The sequence below is a fragment of the Mustela nivalis genome (assembly GCF_964662115.1).
Source record: "Mustela nivalis genome assembly, chromosome: 1".
Classification (NCBI taxonomy): Eukaryota; Metazoa; Chordata; class Mammalia; order Carnivora; family Mustelidae; genus Mustela; species Mustela nivalis.
In genome coordinates, this window is record NC_139020.1 from 58,076,901 (window position 1) to 58,104,893 (window position 27,993).

Consider the following 27,993-nt stretch of genomic DNA (forward strand, 5'->3'; position numbering starts at 1 on the left):
CGCCGCCCCGCCCCGCCCGCCGCCCGAGGTCGGCGGCGCCGCGCCCGCGGGGGGCGGAGAGCGAGCCGCTCGGGAGTCCCCTCTGCACTCTGCACCCTTGCGTGTGTCCGCCCTGCTGCCCGCGGGCCGCTCAGCGCTCCTCTGCCTGTCCATGGAAGGAGCCAGATCCCCGTCGCCGCGGGAAGACCTGGAGCTCCTGGCGCTCGGAGGAGGGCAGCCCGACGAGCAGAAGCCTCTCAATGGAACCGTCCAGGTCATCCCTCTTTCGGTGGAGGAGCCCTGCCCAGCCCAGGTAAGGCCTGCTTGGCCCCGCGGCGGGCGGTGTCCGAGAGCGGACTCCGAGCCGGGCTGCCGGCCAGGGCCCGGGCCTGGCACCCTCAGAGTTGCGGGGTTCCAGCCAACTCTCCGCGCGTCGCGGACGCAGAGCGCTGGCGCGTCCTGGAATCTTCGGAATGGAGCGGACGTGGGAGTGCGCGTCCGCCTGAGCCCGCCAGAGCCCCTGAGACCCCTCCATCCCTCTGATCTCCAAGGAACTGGAGGAACCCTGGCGTGGAGGTGTGCGGCTCCCCTCTTCAGAGCAAATCCCCGGGGATAGAGGTGGTTTTCATAAGTTCTGTAACTTTAAATGAAGTTTATTTCTGTTTCAAGAAGGGAGGAAGAACTAGAGTGATTAGATGGAGTCGTCGCTCTTTCTTCAGAATCTCCTTGCCTTAGCTTTGCTGCCTTGCCACTTCCAGCCACCTGCCACCGTCCCCCGCTAACCCTCACCCAATGCCCATCATCCCCTGTCCCGCTTCACATTCTCATTCTCAGACACACACACACACACACACACACACACACACACACACACACACACTTTCTGTCCTTTACTGATCAGGCCTTTTGATTTGGTAGGAAAAGAGACCGGGAGAGGCGAGTGGATTTGCTCTGCTCCGTTGATGGGAAGTAATTTCAAAGTTTTTGTCCCAAAGAACTACACGATGCCTCCTTCGCTTTCCCTCCTCTCAATCTCTAAAGGAAGTCATGGTGGTGCTTAGGCTGAGCTCTTTTCTGGTCCAGCCCTGGCAGAGATGGGAACATTATTCATTCTCATTAAATGGTTGTAAAACAGCAGAGACTTTGAATTCACAGCCATCTGATTAACCCCTAGTGCTGGCTTGAGGTTTACAGGGTGCTTGGAGCGCTCTCTCTCTCTCTCTCTATATATATATATATATATGGCTCCAACCTGACCTTTCTAGGTCCCACCTCTCCACTTCCACCCCTTTGACTCTTGGCCTGTTGATTTCAGGGATAAGCAAGGACAACAAAAGGGAAAAGCATTGCTTTTGCTTTGGGATCGATTCCTGGAAACACTATAAAGTTTGCTCTTCTAAGGACCTATAGGTACTTTGGAGAGTGATTTGGGACTTCATGTTTGAGTGAGAGATGAACACCACTGAAGAATGAAGGTTGGAGGAAGATGGTTTGTTCTCTGTGGGCTGGCTGTGTCAGTCCTCCAAGGCAGGATCTCAGAGTGGATTGGAGAATACTTGCTTCATGTTAGATAGACCCAGGACATACCAGTGACTTCTGGGACTGAATCTAGACATAGGAGTTTTTGATGACAGTTTCACCACTAGAAGGTGTACCTTGTGGCAAGGTGCTAAGGTCTGCAGTCAAATGGTTGTTAATGTGGTTAACTGAGCTTCTCTGGGAGGCCTGGGAATGCCTTTCTGAAAACAGTTGAGTAGAAAAACATGCCACACGCATGTAGGGCATCAGTATTTTATAATTGTTTAGTACCTGCCCAGGAGAGACGGCTCTTTCATGTTCTAATTATTTCCTCATCAGCCAGCTCTACACTGATAGCCTGGACTTCCTTATAAATTAGCTTTGTAGGTCACCAAATAGAAAAATTATGGGGAGTGACAGAATGGCCTGAAGGTAAAGGGTATGTGAGCACTTGGAGGGCATTCAAATATTTGAACAGGAAACATTTAAAAAGAGAGAGAGAGAGAGAGAGAGAGAGAGAAAGAGAGAGAAACACCCTCATTTAATGCTAAGAGCATAAACAAAACAAAACAAAACAAACGCTAAGAGCATTTTCATCCAAATGTATTAATCATTCTCTTTGGTTACATAGAATAAGTTGAGGCATATTTTATTTTTTACAAATATTTATTTATTTATTTATTTATTTATTGAGAGCGAGAGAGAACACGTGCACCTGTAAGCAGTAGGGGGAGGGGCAGAGAGAGAAGGGGAGAAAGAATCTCAAGCAGGCTCCAGGCCCAGTTTGAGACTGTTGGGAAGAGGATACCCCACCTCATGGCTGACTTCCTAGTTGGAAGGGCAGATGTGGGCGAGTCTACAAAGGCAGTAGAAAAAACTTCTTTCCCTTGCTTGTTCTAGGCCGGGAGCTTGAGGGAAATTAGCCCCATTGCTATGCATTTCTCAGAATTTAGATCAAGCAGCAGCTGGATTTTCTGTGGGTGGACAAGTGGATTAAATCCCGCAATGAGATGACAAAGTACAGATTTTCCTACGTGCTAAAAAAATTTTTCCAGATGTATATCATATCTGGTCCTAGGAGAGCCAAAGGGAAGAAAAGCTTTCTGTATTTACGAGAGAGAGAGAGAGAGAGAGAGAGAGAGAGAGAGAATGAGAATGAGAATGAGTCCTGCCATTGTGCAGGGTCTTAGGTCGTGAATTTAGATCCTTATCTGAAGGGGGATGCGACTATCTGGGAGCCTGTTCAGAGGAAAGCCACGAAAATTCTCCAGCCATATAATGCAATCGTCGACTATAAGATGTAGTTTGCAAAAATCTCTGGAAAGCACTCTGTAGAAAAACCTGTCTGTGGCTGCTCCCCGTGACCTGGAATTTGGGCCTGAGAGAAAGAAGGTGCTGGTGAAGGAGGCAATGTGTCCTGTGTCCTGGGTTTTTAGGGGAGTCTCAGCACAGGTGGCATATACCTACTGTATCAGAGGCTCTTCCCATTCAGGGTACAGTGGAATCTCCTGGGGGAAACTTCTAAAAAATACAAATTTCTTGGTTGATTCTAATGTGCAAGGAGCGGAGAAGCACTGTTCATTTATTCTTGGGTTGAGAGGAAGCTGGTAGACTATTTCACAATGACTTAAAGTCTGTGAAGGTTAATTTAGCTCAGGATAGTGTCTCTCCCGTAGGTCTGATGGGAGACAATGAAGGAGCCAGGCTGTATGTTGGCAGCATCGGGCTGGACAGGAAGAGACTTTTCTTATAGGCGAGGGCTGTGTGCTTATGAGGTAACTCTCCCTAGGAAGTCAGAGTAATGGTCTCCTCATAGCACCAGGGTCCTAATTTATTATTTCTAAGGGAAATCATAAGTGAAGGCACAAGAGGCCAAATTCACTGACCCTTGTTTTGTGGCTTATCTGAGACTCTAGCCCCTTTCATTTTGTACCAGTCTTATGGTCCCGACTGCTTCTTGTATCAGGTTTGAAAATGGCATGAAGTCATTTTGTTCTCAGGAACTCTGTAAGTGGGAAGATCTCTTTCTGTCCCCTGAGAAGTTGAAGATTCCTGGGACTTTCCATGTGCCTTATTGAGCCCTTGGTTTTGGTGGCTTTGGAGTTTTCAGTCTTCAGTTGGGGTGAGAGATGGCTCTGTCCTTGGACTCCAGAAACACACTTAGCTCAAAAGCATTTTCTTCTGTCCAGATGTTTCTTTTACTGCTCCCCTCACACCCAACCAGAAGAGTCAGTGTAAAGTATATATTCAGGGTCTCCAAAGTGTGACCTCTACTCTAGAATTTTTCCAAGTACCTTCTTAAAAGTTCTAGAACCTTCTACAGTGTATTAAGAGCCTAATACCTGACTGAGGCACAAACGTGGGATAAAAGAATGAGGAAGTTTAAAAGACACCCCTCCTTCTCTCTGGTTTCAGTTTACCTTGGAAGATAGGCTGGTATCTGTTTATATTTGAAACCAGACAAAGCAGGGACAAATGAGCTGTGTGGACAGCTCATGTTCTGGAGGATCTCTCCATGATTGACATGGCAGGGAGGTCTCAGCAAGAGGAGAGATCTGATCTGGCTCCTGGAGAGAGTGACAAGGCTTCAGAACAGGTCTCAACCCTGATAAAGTAACTGATTCACTCAGGGTGGCTCAAAATTACACACTGGGGAGGGGGGTTTAGTGGAGTGGGGGAACACCTGGGTGGCTAGGTCAGTTAGGCATCTGCCTTCAACTTAGGTCATGATCTTGGGGTTCTGGGATTGAGCCCCATGTCCAGTCTGTTTCTCCCTCACCCTCTGTCCCTGCCTCCTTCCCCCCAACTCATGCTCTCTCTCTGTCTCTCAAATGAATAATAAAAAAAAATATTACAGGCTGGCTGGGGTCTACCCCCACCTCCACTACAATCTGGTCTCCCATGTCCATGGAGGGCCTAGGTGTGCGCGGTTTAAATTTCTCCTTAGCTGATTTGGACATGCTGCCAGGCTTGGGAACCTCTCACAGAGCCCATCTGAACTGTCGTCCTGAAGTGAATGATTTCCTTCTCTGGTGGCCATCACCACAAGCATGAGGGAGAGAACGTCGACCAGGCGCTGCTCTGTGGACCTGGAGAATGATGGCTCCCATGTGTGGGGTGCCTAACATCTGTGTAGCAAGCGCTTCATGCCCACAGTCTCTAGTCTTTATAACAGCCCTGGGAGCCGGATCTATTACTTTTACAGTTGAAGATGTTGGGGCTAGGGAGCTTCTGGAACTTGCTGAATGAGGCAGTCATTGCCCTTAGGCATAGGAAGGGAATGCAGGGACAGAACCACAATTGTCCTTCCATTGGAATCCATGGTCTCTGTGTGAGAATTCCCTGACAGCTCTGTGGGAAGCAAGGACAGAGTCCCAGAAGCCTGTAGGGGCAGGGGACAGGGGGTGGCCCCCAGTGGAGACACCCCACGACAGCCAGGCATGCTCCTAGCCTGGAGCTCTGTGCTGTGACGCGGGGTGGGGGTAGGGGGAGCTGTGGACAGCAGGTGCCAGCTTTGCCGTGAACTGCAGCAGGCATTCGTCCTGCCTGCTCTCTCTGGCAGCATCTTGGAGACGGGCTAGTGCCTCCCTCGCAGGACCATTTGACTGAAAGGAAATGGTGTCAGCAACCAACCAAGCGACCAAGTTGTGGCCTCACTACACCCACTGCAGCCTGCTTCCTGGTGTCGCTCCCATCCTTCCTTTCATTTCCCTTCCCAGGCCCTAATTACATAGCACAGGGCACAGCAGGAGTCTCTTTGCTTGTCCTTGGCATGCCCACTCTAAACCATACATCGTTTTTCTCTTCATCTTCAACTCAGCTCTTGTGCTCCAGAACCTTTCACAGTTCCCCAGCACACACCCAGTTAAGTGCAGACTGCTCTGGCGGCACTGAAAACCCTCCCAAGGATGCTCCGACCTTTCACTGTCTCTAATCTTAACGACCATGACTTCCTTTTGGAACCCACGCGGGCAGAGGATTCTCTTGGCCAGCCTGCTTATGACTCAGCATTGAGGTTGCTCTGTCCATCTGCCTTTCTCTGTCCATCCTCCAAAGTCTTGCTTTGCCCCCACCTCCCCACCTCAGAGCCTCTAGGGTATTTTCCCCCTCATTAAAAAAAAATTTTTTTTTTTTAATTTATTTATGAGAGAGAAAGCCCAATGCAGGGCTTGATCCTAGGACCCTGAGACCATTACCTGAGTCGACCACCTGAGCCACCCAGGAACTGCACCCCCCCCCCACTGCCAACTTTTTTTTTTTTTTTTTTAAGATTTTATGTATTTATTTGACAGACAGAGATCACAAGTAGGCAGAGAGGCAGGCAGAGAGAGGGAGATGGGAAGCAGGTTCCCTGCTGAGCAGAGAGCCTGATGCAGGGCTGGATCCCAGGACCCTGAGATCATGACTCGAGCCAAAGGCAGATGCTTTAACCCACTGAGCCACCCAGGTGTCCCCCCCCCCCCCCCCCCCCCCCCGCCTTCTTGTGAGGTTCCATTCTGCCTCTTTGTAAACCTGACTCCGTGAAGTGTGGCCTGGAGAGGGCAGGATCCTGCTGCCTTCGCGAGAGTACGGAAGTGCTTCTGGAAACCAGTGACTGCCTCACAGTATCCCTCTGCCTTCCAGGAGAAGGAGGAGAGCCCTTGGAGTTCCTGTAATAAGAAATTGATTGGAGAGTGCAAACTGTGGATGGTCATCGCCTCTGTTTTCCTAGGTCTCATTATAGTCATCATCATAAGCTTATGTCTTATTGGAGGTAAGAGTGATTTAAGCAGGACTAAGTTGATGCATTTTAAGAACTTGTTTAATGCTTGTGTAGGACTTCCATTGGTATGGAAGATGTGTTCATTGCTATTTCATTACTTATAATATGAATTGCAAATGGGCTTGGGATTGTTGTGCGGATGGTAGCTATCCTGTGGTTCTTTTTTTAATTTCATTTCTTTGTTTAGTAAGTTTTGACTGAAGTATGGAGACCAGTGTTTTACTTTAAACTCGGACCACCAGATCCTGAAAATTTCTTAACTTAACTTACTTAGACACTAATTTATATTTTATTGCTTCTCTACACCTGTTTAGTTGAAATTTTTTTTTTTAAAGATTTTATTTATTTGACAGAGAGAAATCACAAGTACACTGAGAGGCAGGCAGAGAGAGAGAGAAGGAAGCAGGCTCCCTGCTGAGCAGAGAGCCCGATGCGGGACTTGATCCCAGGACCCTGAGATCATGACCTGAGCCAAAGGCAGCGGCTTAACCCACTGAGCCACCCAGGCGCCCCTAGTTGAAATTTTTTATCATTTGTTTCGTAAAATAATTATTGCACTTCATCTGATATACCCAGTACATTATTATAATGATGAATAATGAATAGCTCATTTGAAAGCGTCTTAAAAACTTTGTAGAATCATGTCTCTATATGCTGTCATTACTTTAACTTATTTTGGAAATAACTCTTATATTTGTGTTGTATGTGTTTACAGACCAAAACCATACATGGTGCTAACTATGTAATTTACATATATTATTTTATTTCCTATTTATTTATTTTTTAAAATAAAAAAAGTTTTTAAAAAAATCTTATTTATTTGAGGGAGAGAGTGAGAACGAGCACAAGCAAAGGAAGCAGCAGAGGGAGAGGGAGAAGCCAGTTCTCTGCAGAGCAGGGAGCCCAATGCTGGGCTCGATCCCAGAACCCTAGGATGGTGACCTGAGCCAAAGGCAGACACTTAACTGACTGAGCCACCCAAGTGCCCTTATTTATATTATTTATTATGAATTTAAAAATAATACGTGTTCAGTTACCCATAAAATACATCCAAATTATTAATATTTCACTATACTTTCTTCTTTTTCTTACTTGTATTTTAAAAATAATTTGAGATGTGATTGTATTTTATTTTTTAAATATATATGTGTGTGTGTGTATATATATATATATATATATATATATATATATATAAAATATATATATAATTTTATTTATTTATTTTTTTTAGAGAGAGAGAGCATGACCATGTGCCACGGTGGGTGGGTGGAGAAGCAGAGGGAGAGGGAGCGAGAATCCTAAGCAGGCTCCACGCCCAGTGTGGAACCCTTTGTGGTGCTCTATCTCACCACCCTGCCATCATGACCTGAGCTGAAATAAAGAGTCGGATGCTTAACTGACTGAACTACGCAGGCACCCCGATCATTGTTTTTTAATCATTTTGGAGCCTACCTTTAGGATTTTTAAAGATTTTATTTATTTATTTGACAGACAGATCACAAGTAGGCAGAGAGGCAGGCAGAGAGAGAGGAGGAAGCAGGCTCCCCGCTGAGCAGAGAGCCCAAAGCAGGGCTTGATCCCAGGACCCTGGGATCATGACCTGAGCGGAAGGCAGAGACTTTAACCCATTGAGCCACCCAGGTGTCCCTACCTTTAGGATTTTTAAGGCTATATTGAGACCATTTGCCAATCCACTAAAAGTTATTTGTGGCACTTTTTAAAAAATGACTGCATGATACAACCCTCCATGCCATTTTAAAGCTGTTTAAATTTTCTATGATTATTGATATGAAGGTTTTCATGATACATAAATAGAGCACCCTCCAGTGGGCAGTCATTTCAGTTTTAAAACAAGAAAAAAGAAAATTGTTTTTATTTGTAATTAGCGTTATTACAGGGGTAGGGTTTTTCTTCTGGAGTTGGGATACTCTTGAGGGCGACCTGGTCTCTGCATGGATTTGGGTTGAATCAGATTCTTCTTAATAAACCCAGTCTTGAATGAGGAGTCCCAGAGTCTCTCCAGAAGGGGTCCTGGGAGTTTTCTTCAGAAACTACATTTGTTTTTCACTTCCTGTTCCTTCTCCCAGCCTCTTCCTCTCCTGTCTCAAGTCCCTGAAAGAACAGGGAAATCTGATGGTATGTGCCAACCGCCAGCATGTGAGTTTTTCAGGCAGGCGCCTTATTTGCTTAATTACTTCGGGTATAGTTGAGGTGGGACGGTGATCCATGGAGGCCACAGGCTGGTTTCGAGTTAGGAAGACGTTGATAAGAGGTGCTGCACCTCCTCCGACGCGCGGAGGGTAGGAGTTTTAGTGTGAGCTTTCATACGCTCTCTTCCCATCAACTCCCACACGTGGATGTTGAAACTGAAGTTGAGCCATGCAAACTTGTCCCATCACAATTAGGTGGTGCTCTCCTGAACATTGGCTGATTTGTCTGTTGGCCTCTGGAGCCTAGAACAGTGGAGCATGCAGCAGATCCAGTTGGTTTAATGTTAGGGATTCTAAAGCTCAAGACCCAAGAGCTGTCTTCCATTCTCAAAAATCATCCGACCTCTTCAGCTGCCCAACAGCAATCTGTAGAGGAAGGGATTCACTCTCCTTCCATTGTTTCTCAAGGGACATGAGAGTTCATCGGAAAATATTCAGGGAAGAACTCTCTGTAATGCTTGTAGTGCAAACTTCACTTTCAATGTTGTTGTAAAATTCGTATTTTCAGGGGCACCTGGGTGGCTCAGTCAGTTAAGCATCTGCCTTCAGTCCCAGTCATGATCCCAGGGGCCTGAGATTGAGCCCCATGTTGCGCTCCCTGCTCAGTGGAGAGTCTGCTTCGCCCTCTCCCTCTCCCCACACCCCCACTCTCTCTCTCTCACTCACTATCTCTCTCAAATAAATAACTAAAAAATGGTATTTTCAAATGTTAATTCTGTACAGAGATTTGCACACTTTCCATTTTTTAAATCTGAGAAATACTTTGATTTCACTTGGCACCTCAGCCCTCAGGGGTCTGGGCAGTGTGGGGTGGGGGAAATGCCTTGGGTGAAAGGGGCAGGGACAGGGCTCCTCACCCAGAGTGGCTCAGTAGGTAGCTGTGGGATGAGCATGTGCAGTAATTGGGCATTGCCTCATGGCCAAGCTGGCGATAGGAACCGAATTCACAGAACTTCTGGGCACTGTGGGGGAAAACACTGCTGTCTGGAAAAGCGCAGGGTTGACAGAGTCAAAGGCTGCATGTAGCGCTGGCTTTGTTAAGAAGCTAGGTTCCTCAGGAGCTACCTTCGCCCTTTTTCCTCCGTCGTCCCACCCCGCCCGCCACCCCGCCAGCTCCTCAGTCTCCTGTCACCAGGCTCTGGAACAAGCAGATCGAGGCTCAGAGGCAGAGATGTTAATAGCTGTGGAGCTGGAGTGCACACAGATGTGGACAATCAACAGGTCCCAGTGTAGAAGGGGTAATGCATTGAGGAGGGGACAGTGGGGTACCCAGGGTGGGGTGTTCAGCACGGAGGTATATCTTGTCATTGACATTGTTAAGAACTACTGTCAGCTGTGGTCTGTTTTCTTACTGTTAATTTTCTACAGACTGTACAGACTTTATTGCCTGCATCTGGGGCGGGTCTCCCGTCACTTTGCCCTTGACATGCCGTTCAGGTGATGGCAACTCCAGGATCGTGGCTGAGCTCCAGGCATGGAGCCGGGGCTGTATACACACATGGCAGACAATGAAATCTTTTTAAAGTGGCCAATCTGGGGAACAGAGCCCAGGGAATCCTGTTGGGTCTGGAGGCTTGGTTTTGTCTTCATACTTCAGGGAAAAGATAATGATGGAGTCTCTTCTTCTCCCTAAAGAAGCATAAATTCCTTGATGTAAATAAATGGTAAAAGAGCTTTCATTTCTCTTTCATTCTCTCTCAAAGTCATCTTCTTTCTGGACAATTTAGAAGATCAGTTAAGCATCTTCAGGGGTTCTGCTTTTCTCACTGAGTTACCCCAGCCAGGGGAAGAGAGAGACCCGAGTAACATGCTACTAATGAAAGTCTTGTTGGATGGAGCAAAGAATTTTAAGTATTATGCAAGCCAAAGGGTGACAAGCAGATGGATACTTAGAGATGGAACTTAAAGGTGATCAGATTTAGCACTCTAAGGACGCTTATGTGATATTCTCCAACATTACAGCTTTCTGCCTGACTTCTTTACTGTCTTTCCATACAGGTATTTCTGTGAGTAGGAGCGCTATGGTCCTGAGATGTAAGCAGGGATGTTAGAAGTGCCATATGTTGAATAGGTTGTTTTGTCTTTGCCTTGGGTGGAAGAGCCGAACTGTCACGGCATGTTGGCAGGCAGATGTGTTGCACAAGGCAATGCTCCTAGTGTAGGGTGACTCATGGGAAAATCCTCAGCAGACAGCTTTCGCAAGTTGTAAACTAGAAAGGTTTTTGGGGACAGGAACTTAGTAGCAATTCTGTAGGCCCTGGTCCTTGAAATTTCACTGTGTTGTCCCCTGTTTCTCTTGCCCTCCACTCTCATAGGTTTCTCCACCTTCCCAGGACCAATGTCTTCACCTGTGCTCTCCACAGGAGCCTCCCCAGCTTCTCCTGACCCATGGACCATCAAATCTGTCCACATCTCACTAAGCATCTTCAGGCTTTTCTCAACTTGGGCCTCTTGAAATGTGCTAGCATTGTTTGTCCTTCAAAACCTCTTCCATCAGAATCTTGCTACGACATTTTAGAAATGTTTATTCTCTTTCTCTTTTTTCATTGGCGGACTTCCAGGAATAGAGGTCTGCATTTGGGTCTTGCCTCCTGCTCACTCCTTACCCATGGGTTCCAGGACCCTGGGATCACGGCCTGAGCAGAAAGCAGACACTTGACCGATTGGGCCACCCAGGCACCCCAAGGCTTAAAATATATAACATAAAATGTGAGGGAAACTTGTTGATTAAAGGATTATTAGTATTTTTTTTTCTTGTTTTGCTACAATTTCCTGTACTTGGCAAGGTTTCAGCTATGAAGACATAACTTATTGTCAGAGGAAATCATATCACGACTTACAACAAATAAGGGTGCGGGGGATAATTCCCTGTGTTTGAGGTGCTCAGGATCCCTCCTAGATGCAGGGAATTGCTGGGAGAATTCATGGGACTCAGCATATTGTCATAGAGATGATTATTGATGTGGGGAACAGAGGCAAAAGGAAATGTAGATAAAATTAAATTCCTTCAAACTTGCAGCCTGTTGACAAATACTTGACTCAAGGCAGAGTAAGACACCCCTCCAGGAACTCCCAAGTGTCTTTAAGTTAATGCCTTTCTAGAGGAAACAAAACAAAACAAAACAAACAAACAAAAAACACCTAAGCTTGATAGGCCTCCAGGATCCCTGAAGTCCTCTTTGACGTATGAAAATCCTTTTGGAAACTTCCTTTGTCTCTACCCCTCCCAACTTAAAAGTATCTCGTGAACTGCTCCTCACAACCCCAGGGCACCTGGGTCCTGTCCCCCTGCTTTAATTAAACCACCCTTTGTACACCGAAAAAGTATCAAGAATTCTTTCTTGACCAATTGCTCCTGGACCCCACGTCAAATCCCATCACTTGTGATTTATCATAGCAAAATGTAATAAAGCAAAATCTAGAGGAAACCAGGCACAAACTTGAGGACCCCCTTAACTGCCACAGCAATGAGATGTAACAACACGCGAGAAGTGTTGTCTACCGGGGAAGCTCATCAGAGGCTAAGGGCCCAGCGTTTTCTTGGGTTGGTCCAGGAGGCAGCCTCTGCCCGACACATGCTAAAATTCCAGATCCCCAGAAGGCACGGTGGTCAGTGTAAGCTACATTGTTTGTACCAACAGGAGGTACCAACAGGTACCATGCCCTCCATGCCCTCATGGAGGGAACCCTCCCCAGATCCAGGCTCCCATAGGCCAGCCGGGGTCCAGCCTTGAGCCGGCCCCTCTGAACTGGTCATCTCAGGCTCTGGGAATTCTGTTCTGCATGTTCCCTTTCTTCTCAGACTTCCCAGGGAATAAGTACTAGGATTCTTAGTGCTTTTCATCTGCCTTTCTATCAAACACTGAGGGCCTTTTCTAAGTCCAGCCAGAGAGGCTGCTTGTGTTCTGTCTGAAGCATGAGGTCTGAGAGTCAAGGCTATGGGCAAGGTGAGCTCCTGGTTCGGCCACCCACGCCTTTCTCAGGGCTGGAGAGGTGGTTCCTGTGTGGGCCTGGCGGGGAGGCCACCGGAGAGCCAGGGGAACAGAGCTGCTACCACGAGTGCCAGCTTCTAGCTCCTGGCTCCTGGCCTTGTGTGTTTTTCCTTTAGCTTTAACTGCTTAAAAATCAATTAGCTCACCATCATTAGAGCACCCGCAGCCACGCAGAACTCACGGTGCCAGGAATGCAAAGCCCTCCGGCCCTAGGGCTCTGAGTGCAGCTTGGTTTCCCTTCTATAAGCAGAGAGTGTAAAAAAAAAAAATAATGTGTCAACATTTCTCTCCTGTGGGACAGAGTGGTGGCTTCCCTGCCCATCCTCCGTCTTCCAGGAGATGTCTGGACATGGCTCACGTGCTTATGTCTAGTCCCCACATCCCCATTTGGTTCTGATCCATGATGTCTCTTCCTCCTCAGGGTCTTTGATAGCCTGGAACTGGGGTGATTCACTGAAGTTCCTTGCTCCCAGTCCCTGGCCCCCATCACCCATTGTTCACTCCTGGAGCCTAGCCCAGCGCCTGCCTTGACAGATACCTGTGGACGTAGCTAAGGCTGCAGGTTCCGTTCAACCAAGAAATTCACGTTCTTCCCACTCCCTCCCACTGGTATTCAGTGGAATCTGGGAGCTCTTATGGTATAAAACGAACAAGTCTTATCATAATGGAGGCCGGCTCCTGTCTTTATGTGGTATCTCCAAGAAGACAGAACATTTCTGCCTGTCCTTGCTTCCTGTGTCTAGTCTTTATCCTTGATGAATGTTCAGTGTCATTTCTAGAAGCCAGTGGAACAAATTGTTATTTTAAGCATGTGTTTACTTTACTTTTACTTTTTGTCTCCCTCCGCCCTTTAGTAACTTACATTGATGAAGATGAAAATGAAATACTTGAGTTATCATCGAATAAAACCTTCTTGGTCGTGCTCAAGATTCCGGAGGAGTGTGCTGCTGAGGAAGAATGGCCTCACCTGCTCATGGAGAGGGTAATTATATCATAAGCATTGTTGACAGAGTTCTTAACAGTAGAATGTGGGCTCTTCGAATGATTACGTAAGTAACTTCAGGCTTGGATTCTTTGTCTGCATTTTGGCAGAAACTGATGCTTAGAAATGGATTTTCTGTGGTGCCAAGCGTCAGAAAGGAGCCCTGCCCTCCAGCAAAATGCATCCTGGAGGACAGTGCTGGGTCCCCTCAGTCTGGTCTTAAGTTTGATTTGACCCGTCATGTCATGGGGGACTGGTGGTGTGCCGAAAGTCACAGTCACAGAGTCTGGGCCATCAGTGGGGCTCAGTGGCAGGAGAGGACGTGGATAGATAGACAGTTCTAGACAGTGGGATATATTCTACTATCTACTTCTCTAGAGGAGAAGCATACAGAATATTTCGCAAGCTCAAAGGAGGGTCATCTACACTACCTGAGGTGTGGCTGGAAGCTTGGAGGGCGTCTTGCTGGAGGTGATACTCAGGATGAGTCTTAAAATATGAGGTAGGAGTGTTCTTGGTAATACTAGGGGATCTGTCCTGCAGTGTCCAGTTGCCTCTTGCCTACTGTGCGGTGGGTCCTTTCAGGGGTGAGGCATGAAGGTTTTCCTACTCTTTGGTAAGACACTGAAACATTTTCATCTTGTTAACATGGTCAGCTGTTCACGTTAGCCCTTCCTAGTGGTCGTGGAGAAACACTGGAGGCTGAGATCTTAGTTAGAAGGTACAGCAGTAGTTCCAGTGATAGATGGGGGGCTTTGACCCAGGGCAATGGCAGGGTGGATAAGGAAGATTCCAGCGAGATTTAAGAGGTCTTCTCACTCAAGGGGACTTTATGGCTGATTGCATGTGGGGATGCAGGAGAATATGACTCCAGGCTCCTGGTAGGTGAATGGGTAGATGGTGGCTTCATTCTTAGAGCAGGAAATGTAGGACAATGCCCTTGGTGCAAGATGAGGGCATGCAGCCTCTGCATGAGGGCTGGTTGGGTTCACAGCCAGACCCAGAAAAGTATTTGGTAAGGGTCTAAGCAAGACCAGCCTGCCATCTCTTATAGCCTTCTCTGCAGCTGACAGGTGGACTGGTGTGAGTCACCTTCTGGTTTCCATCTGATTCCTATGAAAGCTTCGCCAGGAGTCAAGTCCATCTCGGTCACCCCGGAGTTAGTTTCTGGACACCCAGAGGCGTGTTATTTGATTGCGGCTTTGGTCACAGGGGTTTGTGTTCTGGGATGATTATTGGGCGTTTCTTCCTCCTTCTTTTCCTTGTTTAAATCTTACCTGTGAGCTCCTTTTCCTCTTTTTATCACCTGCTTCCAGAGCAAGTTGCTGAGTGAATAGCTTCTTGCCTTTTCCCTCTTGATTGCTTTTTTCATCCCAGGGTTTTGCATTTGCTGAGCAGAAATGAGATGATTTAACATTCACACATGTCACGTGTTCCAGACTGAATTCTTTATGTCAAAGGGGAATGGAGGTTAATCATTCACTGTAGAGCCATATCTCTTGCTCAGAGCCTGACAGGAGCAGATCCTGTAGGTATTTTTAGCCCATCCGTGTGGAGTGGCAAAGGAACAAGGCATGGCATGATCCCTGAGGCAAGTGCACAGGCCTGTTCGAGCTGCTTCCTTCTCTGATAAATGGAAATCGCTACACTTTCCCTGTATATCCACAAGTGCCTTTGGGATGCATATAAAGAACTCTGTACAACTTTTTTTTTTTTTTTTTTAAGAATGGCCTAGTTTACAGATTATAAAAGTTAAGGCCCAGAGAGGGGACAAAGATTCTGCCCTCTGGGATCCCAACCAAATATGTTCAGAAACAGAAGTGAGAACTTAGGGATATTAGTCTTACTGTCGGGTCAGGAGCCCCTTTCTTTCATTCACTCAGGCCAACTTCTAGAATTTCTGGATATGGAAGGTAAATGGGAGTGGATGGTGGAACACATGACCTCGCTTTTGCATTATTGTCTTGCCTTTTTTTTTTTTTAATAGTTAAGTGTGAAATCCTTTGTTTTGTTTTAAATTTTTAAATTTTTTTTAAATTAACATATAATGTATTATTAGCCCCAGGGGTACAGGTCTGTGAATTTCCAGGTTTACACACTTCACAGCACTCACCATAGCACATACCCTTCCCATTGTATTTTGTTTTGTTTTTAAAATTTATTTTATTTTATTTCTTTTCCAGTGTTCCAAAATTCATTGTTTATGCACTAACTACACCCAGTACTCCATGCAGTATGTGCCCTCCTTAATACCCACCACCAGGCTTATGCCACCTCCACCCCACCTCTCTTCTAAACAGTTTTCCTAGCCCTTCCCTTATTCCACTGCCAGTTTTCTCTTCCCACCGGGGCACTTGCTCTGCTAAACCAGTCGGTTAGGTTAGCTGCAGATTGTGTTACCCTGGCTTGATGGAGGCGTTAACAATCACTCCTTTGCTAACGCCAGGAAGATACGGTCTCAAATTAGCCACTCTGCTCAAATTAGCCACTCTGCCCAACTCCGGTAGTCAACTCAACGGGTGCCTAGCTCAGTGTGCATCCAGCCTTGTAGGCACGGCGTAGGACTCCAGAGCTAGGGGAGAGAAGACCCCCTTTTCATGTCTTTGGGCCCAAAGTAGTGTGGTTAGCTGTTCCCAGGTATGTGGACATGTCTCAAAGACAGAAGGGGACCGTGTCACTGAAAAGAATCAGAGTGGACACTGAAGGTGATCTGGTTTGTCATTCCAGCTCTTAATGTTAAAGTTTAGCTTAATTTTTTTTTTTTCTGAGAGACTAGGACTAGTGCAAAACAATACTAGACCCTAAAGGTTAAAGAAGGAGAGGAGAATGGGAATAGAGAAGGTTGGAAGGACATCACCCCTGCCATAACACATTTGTTTATGTATGCAAATGTATGTATGTATATATCTGTGTATATATCTGTGTGCATGTACACATGTATGTACGTATGTGTGTATGTGTGTGTATGTAGGGAAGTGCTTGGGAAAATAAATCCCATCTATAACATCCTCCTCCTCCTCCTCCCCGATGTTCTCAGCAGCCCTGTGAGAGCCACTTTCTTATTCCTGCATTGCCTCTGGCAGGGTTCTTTTCTCGGGGGCTCAAAAACTGTAAGATGACTCAGTCATTTTTTTCCCTAAAGTTCTTACCACTTTCTGCTTCTTTCCTCTTTGATATTCAGGGCACTTTCCTTCTCACTTCATCCTCCAATGTAAAGAAAGTGGGTTTTAGTGTTTATAACCCCTAGGACTGAATTCCTTATGAGCAGAGTGACCTTGAGCAGGTTTCATACACTTTCCGCATGCTGTTTTCTTTATTAGTAAGAAGGGAAGGGGTGGTAATGCCTCTTATGTCAGGTTCTTATAAGAATCACAGCAAAAATACAAGATTGAAAGCATACTTACTGTAGGTCCTCTGAGCCCCTCTGCTCCACCTTGAAGGGACTGAATTGTCACCAGGTGAATTCAGTGGGAGTGTACTGTGGGAATGGAAGCTCCTTGAGATTCTGTTTGGAATTGGGTGGGAAACAAAATGAGCAGAGGTGCCCTCAGGCACTGCTTTTTGGGGTGTGTCTGCTGCTTGCTACTCATTGGGGTGAGAGGGCACTGAGCCGTCATGGGTGCAGCTGGGCCACTCACCTCAGCACCACGGTGTCACTGGAAGCCACTGAACCTTCCAAAACACCTTTAAGTCTGACTGACTGCAGCCAAGGCAGGAGTCAGCCTGGCAGTGGGCTCACTCCAGCCCTAGAGCTGGGTCCCTGGCAGAGAGTGTAGTCAAATCCAAGAGCAGTCCTCCTTATTTATGCTAGAAGCTGTGTGCAGAAGACCAAGGCATTTAACCTTCAAATGCTAGTTTCACAAAAGTGCAATGTAAGTGCATTCAACTACTTGTCCTCAAGTCCTACCAGGCTAGGATTCCCACCTCCGAAAGGTGATGAAAAGGTTAATCAAAGACAAGAAGAGACCGGTAACAGAAGAGCAGCTAGTGTCCAGAATATAACACCAAACACTTCAGATACAGAAAATACAGATACCATGGAACAGACAACCTGAGAGAAAGACAGGAAACCAAGAGGCAAATCAAAGGTGAAAAATCCCAAAGGAGTTCATCAACACATCTGAAAGGATACTCAACCCCACTTATAATAATGCAAATTGAAACAATGTCAAACAATTTTATACTCCTTAAATTGGTAGTAATTTTTTAAAAATCTGGCAACACGAAGTGCCAGCAAGGCTGTGGGAAATGGAACACTGCCAAGTGCTGAGGTAACAATTTGGCAAGATTTAGGTGGATTGGAGATGCACCCACACTTGGACCCAGTGATCCCATTTGTCTGCACATACTCAAGAGAAACTGTCACAGTATCAGAAGAGAGGCACAGAAATGTTCTTGGAAGATGACTTGGACATAGTTTGTGATAAGAGAAAATTGCAAATGCTGCACATCACCAGAGTAGGGGAATGGAAAAGTTGGTGTAATCATTTCATAGGATCTCTGCAGTAGTTAGGAGTCAGCCTGAATGACCTCCGTCTCGACGTACTGTTGTGAGCAACTATCAAATGTAATTTTGGGTGAAAAAAAAAAAAAGCAAGCCACAGAAGAATGCAGAATATGGCACCTTTTATTTGAATAAAAACACAAACTATGAGTTGTTGTGATTACATGAGGGGGTATTACATTTATAAAAACCTGCATGAAAAGAATACGTGCCAACTTCAGGACCATGGCTAGTGTCAGGGAGGGGGGAGAAAAATGAGGAAAAATAGTGTGTAGGAGTAGCTTTAGTTTTGCATTGTTTCTTGGAGTAGAAGGCTGAACTAACTACGGTAGAACATGTGGGTGTGAAACCTGGGTACACAGGTGTCATTGTTGGTGTGTGCCTGCAGAATCTGATGCATACAATAAGAACTCTGCAATTACAGGCCAGCCCCCCTCCGTCCCTTCATTGGGGAAAGTGCCACACCCGGGGCTTCCATGGCCATGTCTCCGTACGACGAAGCTTCATGGAAAGGAGAGAACAAGCCCTTGTCTGGTGAAGGGCCAGGTCCTGAGGGGCCTGTTGTGCTGCCTTCCAAGCTACTTCAGTGTTGTCTCCTTCCCAGGGTCCTCAGAGTCTGTGGGGGCTCCAGGGTCTATGGTGACCATGCTCACCACAAAGGCTGCAGGTGTCCACACGACATGGGAGAGATGTCGAAACTCTCAGCCTGCTCACCTGCTCCTTAGAAATGAGGTTCTTTTAAATGAACGTTGAGTTTTTGTTGGGATAGGTAAGACCCACACCTTCCTATTTCTCCATTCAGAGCTTCCGAATAAGTGAATTCCGAGCTAGCTTGGAATCTCTGTCTATGAATGGTTTTGCTTTGTCACGTGATATGCAAGATAATCCATCTGTGATGCGTGTGGTTGTTTAATGTGTTGCTGTTTGTTTTAGCTGACCCACGTGTACACGTCATCCCCATCGCTGAGCCATTGTTTTACTTCAGTGGAAATGACGGACTTCAGGTAAGAGTGTGGAGCCTTCCATGTTGATCTCTTTCCCTCGGACACGACCCCCATCACCGTTTATCTAGAAGGACTTTTGAGTCTCAGAGCACAGAAGGATCTGATGATAGAATCACAGATTGTTGGCTTTGGAAGGGTCTTTGGACACCCACTAGCTCCACTCCCTGATTTTACAAAGGAGCGGAGTGAAGCCCAGATTAATCAAATGCCGCAACAAGGTCACAAGGAAGAGAGGAAAAGCCAGTCCCAGGTAAACCATTCCTGTTTCACAGCAGATGCTCAGATAAGCTAGGGGTAGGACTAGAAAGAGATCTCAGAGAGTGGCTGCGTGGCTCTGTCAGTTAGGCATCTGACTCTTCATCTCAGCTTAGGTCTCCATTATCTTGATTTCTACATCATGAGTTCAAGCCCCACATTGGACTCTATGCTGGACATGGAGCTTGCTTGAAAAAAAAAAACCAAAACAGTTCTCAGATCTTGATGTGCTGTAAATGATATAATTCATACACTAGCTTTTGCTTTTGAGGAACATAATACAGGAGTCCATGCTCCTTGTATAAAATTAAAAATGTAAAGACATGTGTACAGGAAAAGTCTACCTTCTCCCTTCTGCCCCAGCTTACTACCCCTGGATGCTGGAGGTTCCAGTCAATTCCATACACAGAATACGTTTCACTCCCTTCTACTGAATGAATGGACTGCCATCAATGGTTTGGTGTGATTTTTTTATATGCGTATTTACCACCCAGACTTTATATACTAAATATGTGTAGCTTATACATATTCATATGATTTTTCTTTTTACATCTCTTAATCTTAAATGTTTTTGTCTCTGTCTATAGAACTTAGATCAAAGGTGTATACGTGTTGAGGAGTCATTTGATTGTCTTTTTGTACTGTTAGGACAAGATTTACATGACAAAGCTTTATTATTTGTTATTCCTAAAATACCTTTTAACTGTGTCCATCAAAGATAGTATTGGATTGCAATCCCTCCTCCCAAACTATACATTTCCCAGACCATGATCTTTATATATCTGAGAGAGGAAGCATGGAAAGCAGCAGTAGCCCAGTGGGATGGGACTGAAAGGGCCCTGAAGTCTGAAACTGCCTACAATGGCGGGTTGCCTTGGCAACAACACTCTTCATCCTTTTTATGGACCCCCCACTGTGCATGTTCCCTTATGGTAATGTCTCTGACATTGCTCATTTTAGTCACAAACTACTGGTATTAAATTGCCAATAAAAAAAAGCCCAACACAGTTTCCTCGGTGTACTTGCCCCAATGTGCAATTTCAAGACAGAGCTGAGAAAGGGAAGACGTTCAACCAGAAGGGTCTTTCCAAGAATCCAGCCCCATATTATGGGTCCAGGGGAGGTGGGGTTGCATAATGGGTTGGGATTGACATGGGGGGAGAAAACCTCCGAAAATTGAGTCAAACATGGCTAGAAAGCTGAGGACTTAATGTTAGAGAATTTGTGTTTAAAAGTTATTTAAAAGAAAAATCAAAGGGTTTTAGAATTTGGGATAGAGGAAGCTCTGTCCAGGAAGGATTTTGTTTCATGTTAAGAGGTGCAGGTAGAGCTTTAACAATGTTGAGTTGAGAAGCAAAAGCCATTGCCCCCACAAAATGTGCTGCCGCTAGAGGATAGGAGACAGCCAGACCCCTGGCGGCTGGGTTTGTGTCCCCAGGGCATATGGACCTCCGTTCTGCCTCAGCCATCTCACTACAGGAACCTGTCAAAATGCCCATTGGTTCATCAGCTGCCGGGCCCACTCTAATGGTGGGCAGCCGAGGCAAAGCCTGTTGGGTTCTCCATTTTCTCGAAAATCCCCCCTTTCCCCTCAAAATCTAGCCGTAATGTGAACTCCCTCGGTGGGTGACCAGACACAGTGGGATTAGGTTGGGCTAGCGGGACTGGGTTAGGCAGGGCAGCCCTGTCGTTCACCTTCTGGCCTGTCTTCTGGAAGTCAGCCTCCGGTCATTTCCATAAGGCAACCTGAGCCCTTGGCCACCCACCTGTGGAAGTACAGGGTGGCTGTGCGTCTAGACGGTGACCATGGGCAGCCGTAAATGGAAGGTGGAGCACAGGGAACAAATGAGGACACCTGCTAACAGTGTGAACCTACATTTCCAGCCTCCTTGTGGACGCAACCTTAATCCGAGAATCTCTCCAGAGTCTTGGTGGTATATTGTTCATTGGAAAGGCAGGGTTTGACAAAGGGCTTGGCTGTCGCAGAGCTCAAAGGGACTGTCGGCCGCCCATTGACCAGAATATTGGCCTATGTGACCTCTAGCCACAAGAGGGAGCTCGTTCCCTGTCCTTAGCAGGAACAGCGGCCTGATTCTGGCTTCTGGGAGTGTGTCCAGTCTTTAAAAAACCACTTCAAGGGGAATGTCAGATGTGGTCATTTCTTAATTATTTTATTGCTGGCTTTTGATCTGGGCCTCCTTGAACCAAAGTAACAGGATAGCTTTGAAACACCTAAATGCTGAGTTAGCATTTAAAGAACAGTATAAGCTGCTAATTAACTGAGGATAGCCCTATGATTATTTTTATTTTGGAAATGAAAAATATGTTCTGGGAAGATGAAAACTCCTTTTCCTTAGGTCCCTTTATTGAGAATTGCAAAACTGAGAGGCTTGGAGGGTGGAAATGGGACAGAACAAGTTTCTCACTCTAGAGACAAACCAGGGGGATCTGATTTGCTGCTGCTACACAGGAAGGTCTGTGGGAGTTCAGGAGTTCTCCAAGGAGCGAGTTGTAGGGAGGGCTGCATCCTGCCTTAAACATTTTATAGGTTAAGGAGTGAACTGGTTGAACCCAACAGCTCTGACGGTTGCTTGTCTGGGCAGGGAGAGGAGCAGGGAATACAGAGGACAATAGGCTTTCCTGCCCTGGGGAAGGGGAGTGGGGGAGAGTAAAAGGCTGACATTGGGGCCAGTGGTGGGCCAGCCTTGGATCTTCCTTGACAATAGCTGGGTCGTGACTCTCCCTTAGTGGCCTCTTCTGGTGGACTCCTAGAGGCTGCGTTTTAGGTGGAAGGAAGAAGTTAGGGTCACCTCAACTTTCTGTGAGGAAACTACAGAAGAAGCTTCTCCTAGAACAGTGTACGCTTTGTTATTTTGTCCTGAAAGAACACAAGGAACTACAAATATGGTCCCACATGAGTCCGTCTCCTGAGTTGCAGTGGGATTCTGTTGATCTTTGTGGCTTCTCTGTTTGGCGTGCCTTTCAGCGGTGAAAATGACACGGTAGCCTTCCACCTGCAATTTGGGGTTCCTTCGGAAGATGACGGTTTTATGAAGTACAGGATGAATAAGGAGTTGGTGCGGGGCGTTTTACTACAGAATCTGCATGATCAGGGAGTGTCTGGCTGTGAGACTTTGGGACTGGACCCAGCATCCCTCTTGCTCTATGGTAAGTGGGGGAAGTCAGGACAATGGGTTGTGGTGTCAGCACGTGAGCCAGACTGAGGGCAGCTGGGTGGGGTTTGCTGCCTGCGCTGGTGAGATTTGCGCTCTGTAGAGGTCACACAGCCCCTGCCCTCCACAAGCCGACAGAGTGTTTGCGGGGGGAAAAAAAGCAATTAAATTGTAAAGATGAGGATGACTAAATGTTTCCTTGTTGCTGTTCACCCACATTTGAAGCTTGACAATATTATTTATAAGCTCCATGGAAATATCTTGGTTTCACAAGAGAAGTAAGTATTGAATTTGAAACAAATAATGATCCCAACATGGGGAACCCATCTTTTTTTATGTTGAAGGCCACTGAGTCTGTTACATTAGTAGAGGGCAGAACAAGGTAAAGCAGCCTCTTTCTTTAGAAAGGTATTGTAAAGTCACCCACCTACTTTTGAAACCAAGAGAGCACTGAGAAAATTGGCACATCATATAATAAGCCTGGAGGACACCCCGCTTGTTAGAATCTGAGAACTTTTAAGACTTCACGCAAAACCTGGTGACAAGCTTCAGACAGGTGCCTCCCTTGCGTCTGCACGAGAACTTTGGCTGGGTGTCTGGCCTCGTGCCTCACCCTGATTCCTCGCTGGGAGAGGCATGTCAGCCGCCGCTGATGCCAGCCGTCTCTGATATTCCGTCATCCATGATCCATCAGAAATACTCTTCTTACACTAGTAGTAGTAAATGCTAGTTGAATGAATGAAAAAGACCAGTCAGGGGATGGGTTAGCAACAGGCACAGTGCCAGCCGGCCTCACATCGGAAGATAGACCCGAGAGATTGGAAAACACCCCGGTTACCACATCATGTGAAGAAGGAGTTTGTTATAGTGACACTTATTTATGATGGGAAGTGAAAGTAGGCTAATCCTTGTCTAAGAAGGCAAAGAGTTATATAAAGCCGTTCTGAAACCTTTATTTTTCCCAAATAGATAGAAAGGATGATGTTCAGAAGGCCAAATCTTAGTTTGCTGGGAATAAATTTTTTTTCCTCACAGATCAATTAAATAAATCGTGCCTGTGGGTCAGATGGAGTGAAGTGGTTACACCTCCCCTTACAGGAATTTTAGGAAGAAAGAAAAGAAAAGAAGGAAGGAAAGAGGGAGGGGCTGAGGGAGGAAGGAAGGAAAGAAGGAAGGAAGGCAGGCCAGAGAGAAAAAGAAGGAAGAAAAGAAAGCAAGTGAGCCCTTCGGCCCCCTCCTGTGTAAAGAGGTGAGAGAGGGGAGGTGCTTCTGCCTGAGCTGGGTGTGGGGTCAGCTGCCGTGTTGTGACTGGTCTTGATTTCCTGAGCCCCCTCTGTCCTAGGGTGGTTACCAGCTTTTTCCAAATGTAGGTGGGGAAGGTAGAGGAGGATGGTGAGAAAAGGTTGAATAGATTATGGGGTTCGGAAAGGCAGGTGGCCTGTGAACCCGGGGAGAACTCAAGAAGACCTTGAGAAGACCTTGAGCAGATGGCCCTGGAGACATTTGCCCAGGCCCTGACGCGGCATCGGGCCCCAGGAATGTATCCGAGAGCTAAATAGGAGGTTTTACTGTTCCTCTGAGACATTTCTGCTTCGGGGGAGAGAGTGTTTCTATGACCCGATGTCCACTTTCTAGAACATGCTTGTGAAATATTTGAGCCATTTGGTAACTTCAGGACTATGAGTATCAATCAAATGGAAGAGGACACTGTCACCATTTGGGAAATGTGGAAGGAAGAAGAGAGACCTAGAAAAGGCAGGCAGGCCAAGGGAGGGGATACGCTCAGGCAGGGATAGGCAGGAGAGGTAGAGGATCCTGGGAGGGGCCCGGTGAGACCCTTAGGCCAGTCTTCCATGTTCATATGCAGTGTGGACCTGAGAGTTAACCTCCCCCTCCAGTAACCACCCCTACCCCGCACCGTGGTCATCTGGGCAATTAGTGGTGAGCCTGGCAGGTAGTTTTATACAGAGATAATATTCCAGTTTTGCAAAGAACAATGATTCTTTTTTTTTTTTTTAAATTTAAATTCTAGTTAGTTAACCAGTCAATCTTTGTGTCAGGAGTAGAATCAGTGACTCATCACTGACATATAATACCCAGTGCTTATCACAAGTGCCCTCCTGAAGACCCATCACCCATCTAGCCCATTCCCCTACCTCCCTCCATCAACCCTCAGTTTGTTCTCTGTCATTAAGAGTCTCTTATGGTTTGCTTCCCTCTCTTTTTTCTCCTTCCCATATGTTCATCTGTTTTTTTTTTTCTTAAATTCCACATATGAGTGAGATCATATGATATTTGTCTTTCTCTGACTGACGTATTTCACTTGGCCTAATACCCTCTAGCTCCATCCATGTCATTACAAATGGCAAGATGGCCTTCTTTTTCATGGCCGCATAATATTCCATTGTATATAGCGCATCATTTTTGTCCATTCATCCATCGATAGACATTTAGACTCTCCATAGTTTGGCTGTTGTTGATAATGGAAGAGCAATGACTTAAGAAATAATTTTCCACATACTCAGAACTTTTAGGATTGACTCTTAGCAACTTTCAGCTGTACCAAACAGCAATGGTAACACCAGCCATCACTTTGTACACTATATCCACAGAACTTATTTATGTTATAACTGGAAGTTTGTGCCTTTTGACCACCTTCACCCAGCTCCCCCACCCCCTGCCCCACAACCAGTCCAATCTCTTTTTCTAGGAGTTTGTTTTTTCTCGAGTCCACCTGTGAGATGATGCAACAATTGTCTCCCTCTGTCAGACTAATTTCATGCAGCACGAAGCCCTCAATGTTCAGGGAATTGTTGGACTAGATCTCACCTCCCTCTTCCCCTGTTTTTTTGTGCTACTTCACCTCATTGATGTTTGGAGGCCCAGGAATGAGGAGGGGAGCTCTGTTTTACAAATTTAAAATGGCAGCATGAGTTAATTTTAAACATCTTGACCTGAGTTCGTTATTTTTTTTTTTTTTAAAGATTTTATTTTTTATTTATTTATTTGACAGAGAGAAATCACAAGTAGATGGAGAAGCAGGCAGAGAGAGAGAGAGAGAGGGAAGCAGGCTCCCTGCTGAGCAGAGAGCCCGATGCGGGACTCGATCCCAGGACCCTGAGATCATGACCTGAGCTGAAGGCAGGGGCTTAACCCACTGAGCCACCCAGGCGCCCCTGAGTTCGTTATTTTGTGCTGTGTTCTCATATGGGAAGGAGTCAATTTGTAGACTAAATGAGAAACTAAGCAAACACCAGATTTGTGTGAGAGAAAAGAGGAGAAGAACTTGTAGGCGGAGAGAAGAGTGAAACCTGCTTGCACATTTTTGTGGTGAACCGATGAGCTGCCTGCTGGTAGAGGAACCCATGTGTGAGTTCTGTCCTTGAAAGGACTACTTGGTATCAAGGAAAATGATTTGGGTTGTTTATAGATTCTCCAGGAAACTTGGAACATTTAGCCAAGGACCACTACTTTCCAAGTGGAGCAGTTTTGCACCCCCACCGCACCCCTGGGGTATTTGGCAACATCTGGAGACATTTGTAGTTCTCAAGACTGGGTGTGTACGTGAGATGCTAGCATTTTGTGGGTGGAGAGCAGGGAGGCTTCTGCACATTGTATGAAGCACAGGACAGCTCTCTATTACGCAGAATTATCCAGCCCATAATGTCAACCACGAGGACCCTGTGGTAGAGCATGGGTTGTCTGTGTGGTGTCTCTAGGTCCTTGCACAGATGTCTTCTCCTCACTCAGGCCAGGTCCACACCATTTCCCTCAGCAGACTTTCTCGGAAGCTACTGTATATGTTTTAACAAACTGAAAATTTAGAGGTTAGTAGTGAGATTATGAAGAAGGACTGAATATTGAATGTCCTCGGCACCCAACAGACCTCATCAAAATGTTATCATGAATTATGCCAAAACAAATGACCATTGTGTTATTTGCTTCCTGAAAAGCGTTCAGAGGTATGCATGTATGTTTATATATTGACTGAAAAGAAAATTAACTCTGTTAAGAATTTACAGGCATTTCAATTTTGCAGAATAGTTTATATTGAAACCCAGTGAAACAAAATGAAAGAATAAATCTTTAAAATAATCATGATTTTAAAAAATTAGTGACTTCCATTTGTCTGTCTTCTCTTTTCAGAATGAAGGGAGGATGTTGGTGTGTGTCCAAAGGCAGTGCTCCACTGAGTTTGGGGAAGAGAGAATTTACATTGTTTTCCAGAGAAGATCCAGAAAATTACCACAGAAGGCCTGGCAATGCCTGGAGGGGTGGAGACCATCCTTTTTCTCCTGACTCTGCATTTCTGAAGTCTGGACTCTGTGAGCTCCAGCTCTGTGAGCTCCCCTCGCGGGGTCTAGTCTTGGCGAAGGCAGGAAGCCTGTTTGGTTGGGGGTGACGGGGAAGGTGGGTGGGCCTTGCAGTGTGGGGTCACTGCCAGTTGCCTCCACCCACAGGTGCATACTTTCTCTTTAGGGCGAAGGTGACCTTTCAGGCAGGATCCCCCAACCCGTGCTGGTGGAAAGAGTGGGCAGGCAAGAGGTGAGGGACAACTGAGCCAATCTCTCGATGAAGTCCTCCTCCCACTCCCATTGTGGTATTTGATCTACCTCTGAGCAAGACTGTGAGGAAGGCACTTTACCCAACAAAGCAGCGAAGTTCTGTGTCTAATTCCATAAACTGGAGCTGCCTGTCTCAGCAAACCAGCCTCAGGCACATCATCCAATATTACTGAGTCACATGTGGCTACAGAAATATGGTGTGTGTTTCTTACTTCTCATCACCTCATAGCTCTGGTGACTCTTGAACACTGCCTTTGGAAATGTGGGTCCCTGTGTGTTTTGAGTTTTGGACACACTGCTGTCCTTGGGGATGGTTTGACCTTTAAGAGTTTCTAGACTTCATCAGAGGATTGTTAAGGCTGCTAACCATGTGCATGCTGGTGCCTGGCTTTTTCTTGTCTCATGTGACTAGCCTTCTTCTAAAACTCAGTGTCTTCAGGCATTGGATGTGTATCCTATTGAAGAGGGTTTGAAACAGGAAGAGCAGCTCTCTGTTTGAAATAACCTGTTGGAGGCTTGATGCCAATTTGTTAACAGGAGGGGCTACAATGTTAGCAACTGTATTGATCATCTGCAGACACAGAATGGCCTAGCATGAAGAAACCGAGGATTTGTTTCGTTGGGAAAATTGTTTTGCTGGGAATTTTCCAGGGGAGAGTGTGGTGGTCCTATCACAAGAGATTCTTAGCCCCAGGATCTCAGTTAAACGGGTCGTAGGTGGACGTCAGTATGAGGGGCTGCCGAGGATGGGGACTTGTCCAAGCATGAGTCTCGGGCTAGATTTGCCCCGGTCTTTTTGTGAACCAGGACTCTGGATAATGTGAATTTGCTTTCTTATTTAACTAGAGGATATGTTTTTTGTAACCTGGTGTCTCATTTTGAGGCCGGTTCCTCAAACTCGCCAAATAGGTGCATTTCCCGTCTTCCTCTTTATTTTTTATATGTCCAATATAAATCATAGTGTGTGTGTACTTTTTAGAATGTAACGAATAACTTTCACAGGGAAGGATTTAAAACTATTTACAATAAATTATTTTTTGTGTGGGCAT

The 27,993-nt window shown here is 46.2% G+C and overlaps 1 protein-coding gene across 1 annotated transcript; it reads left to right on the top strand.

Moving 5' to 3' along the window:
* Positions 1-33: 33 nt before the first annotated feature.
* LOC309863532 (TPA-induced transmembrane protein) lies at positions 34-27,990 on the top strand. The gene is made up of 6 exons (XM_082728453.1): positions 34-292; positions 6,121-6,250; positions 13,316-13,443; positions 18,881-18,951; positions 22,193-22,374; positions 26,526-27,990. Exons 1-6 carry the CDS (start codon positions 152-154, stop codon positions 26,528-26,530), a joined length of 657 nt encoding a protein of 218 aa, XP_082584579.1. The 5' UTR covers positions 34-151; the 3' UTR covers positions 26,531-27,990.
* The last annotated feature ends 3 nt before the right edge of the window (positions 27,991-27,993 follow it).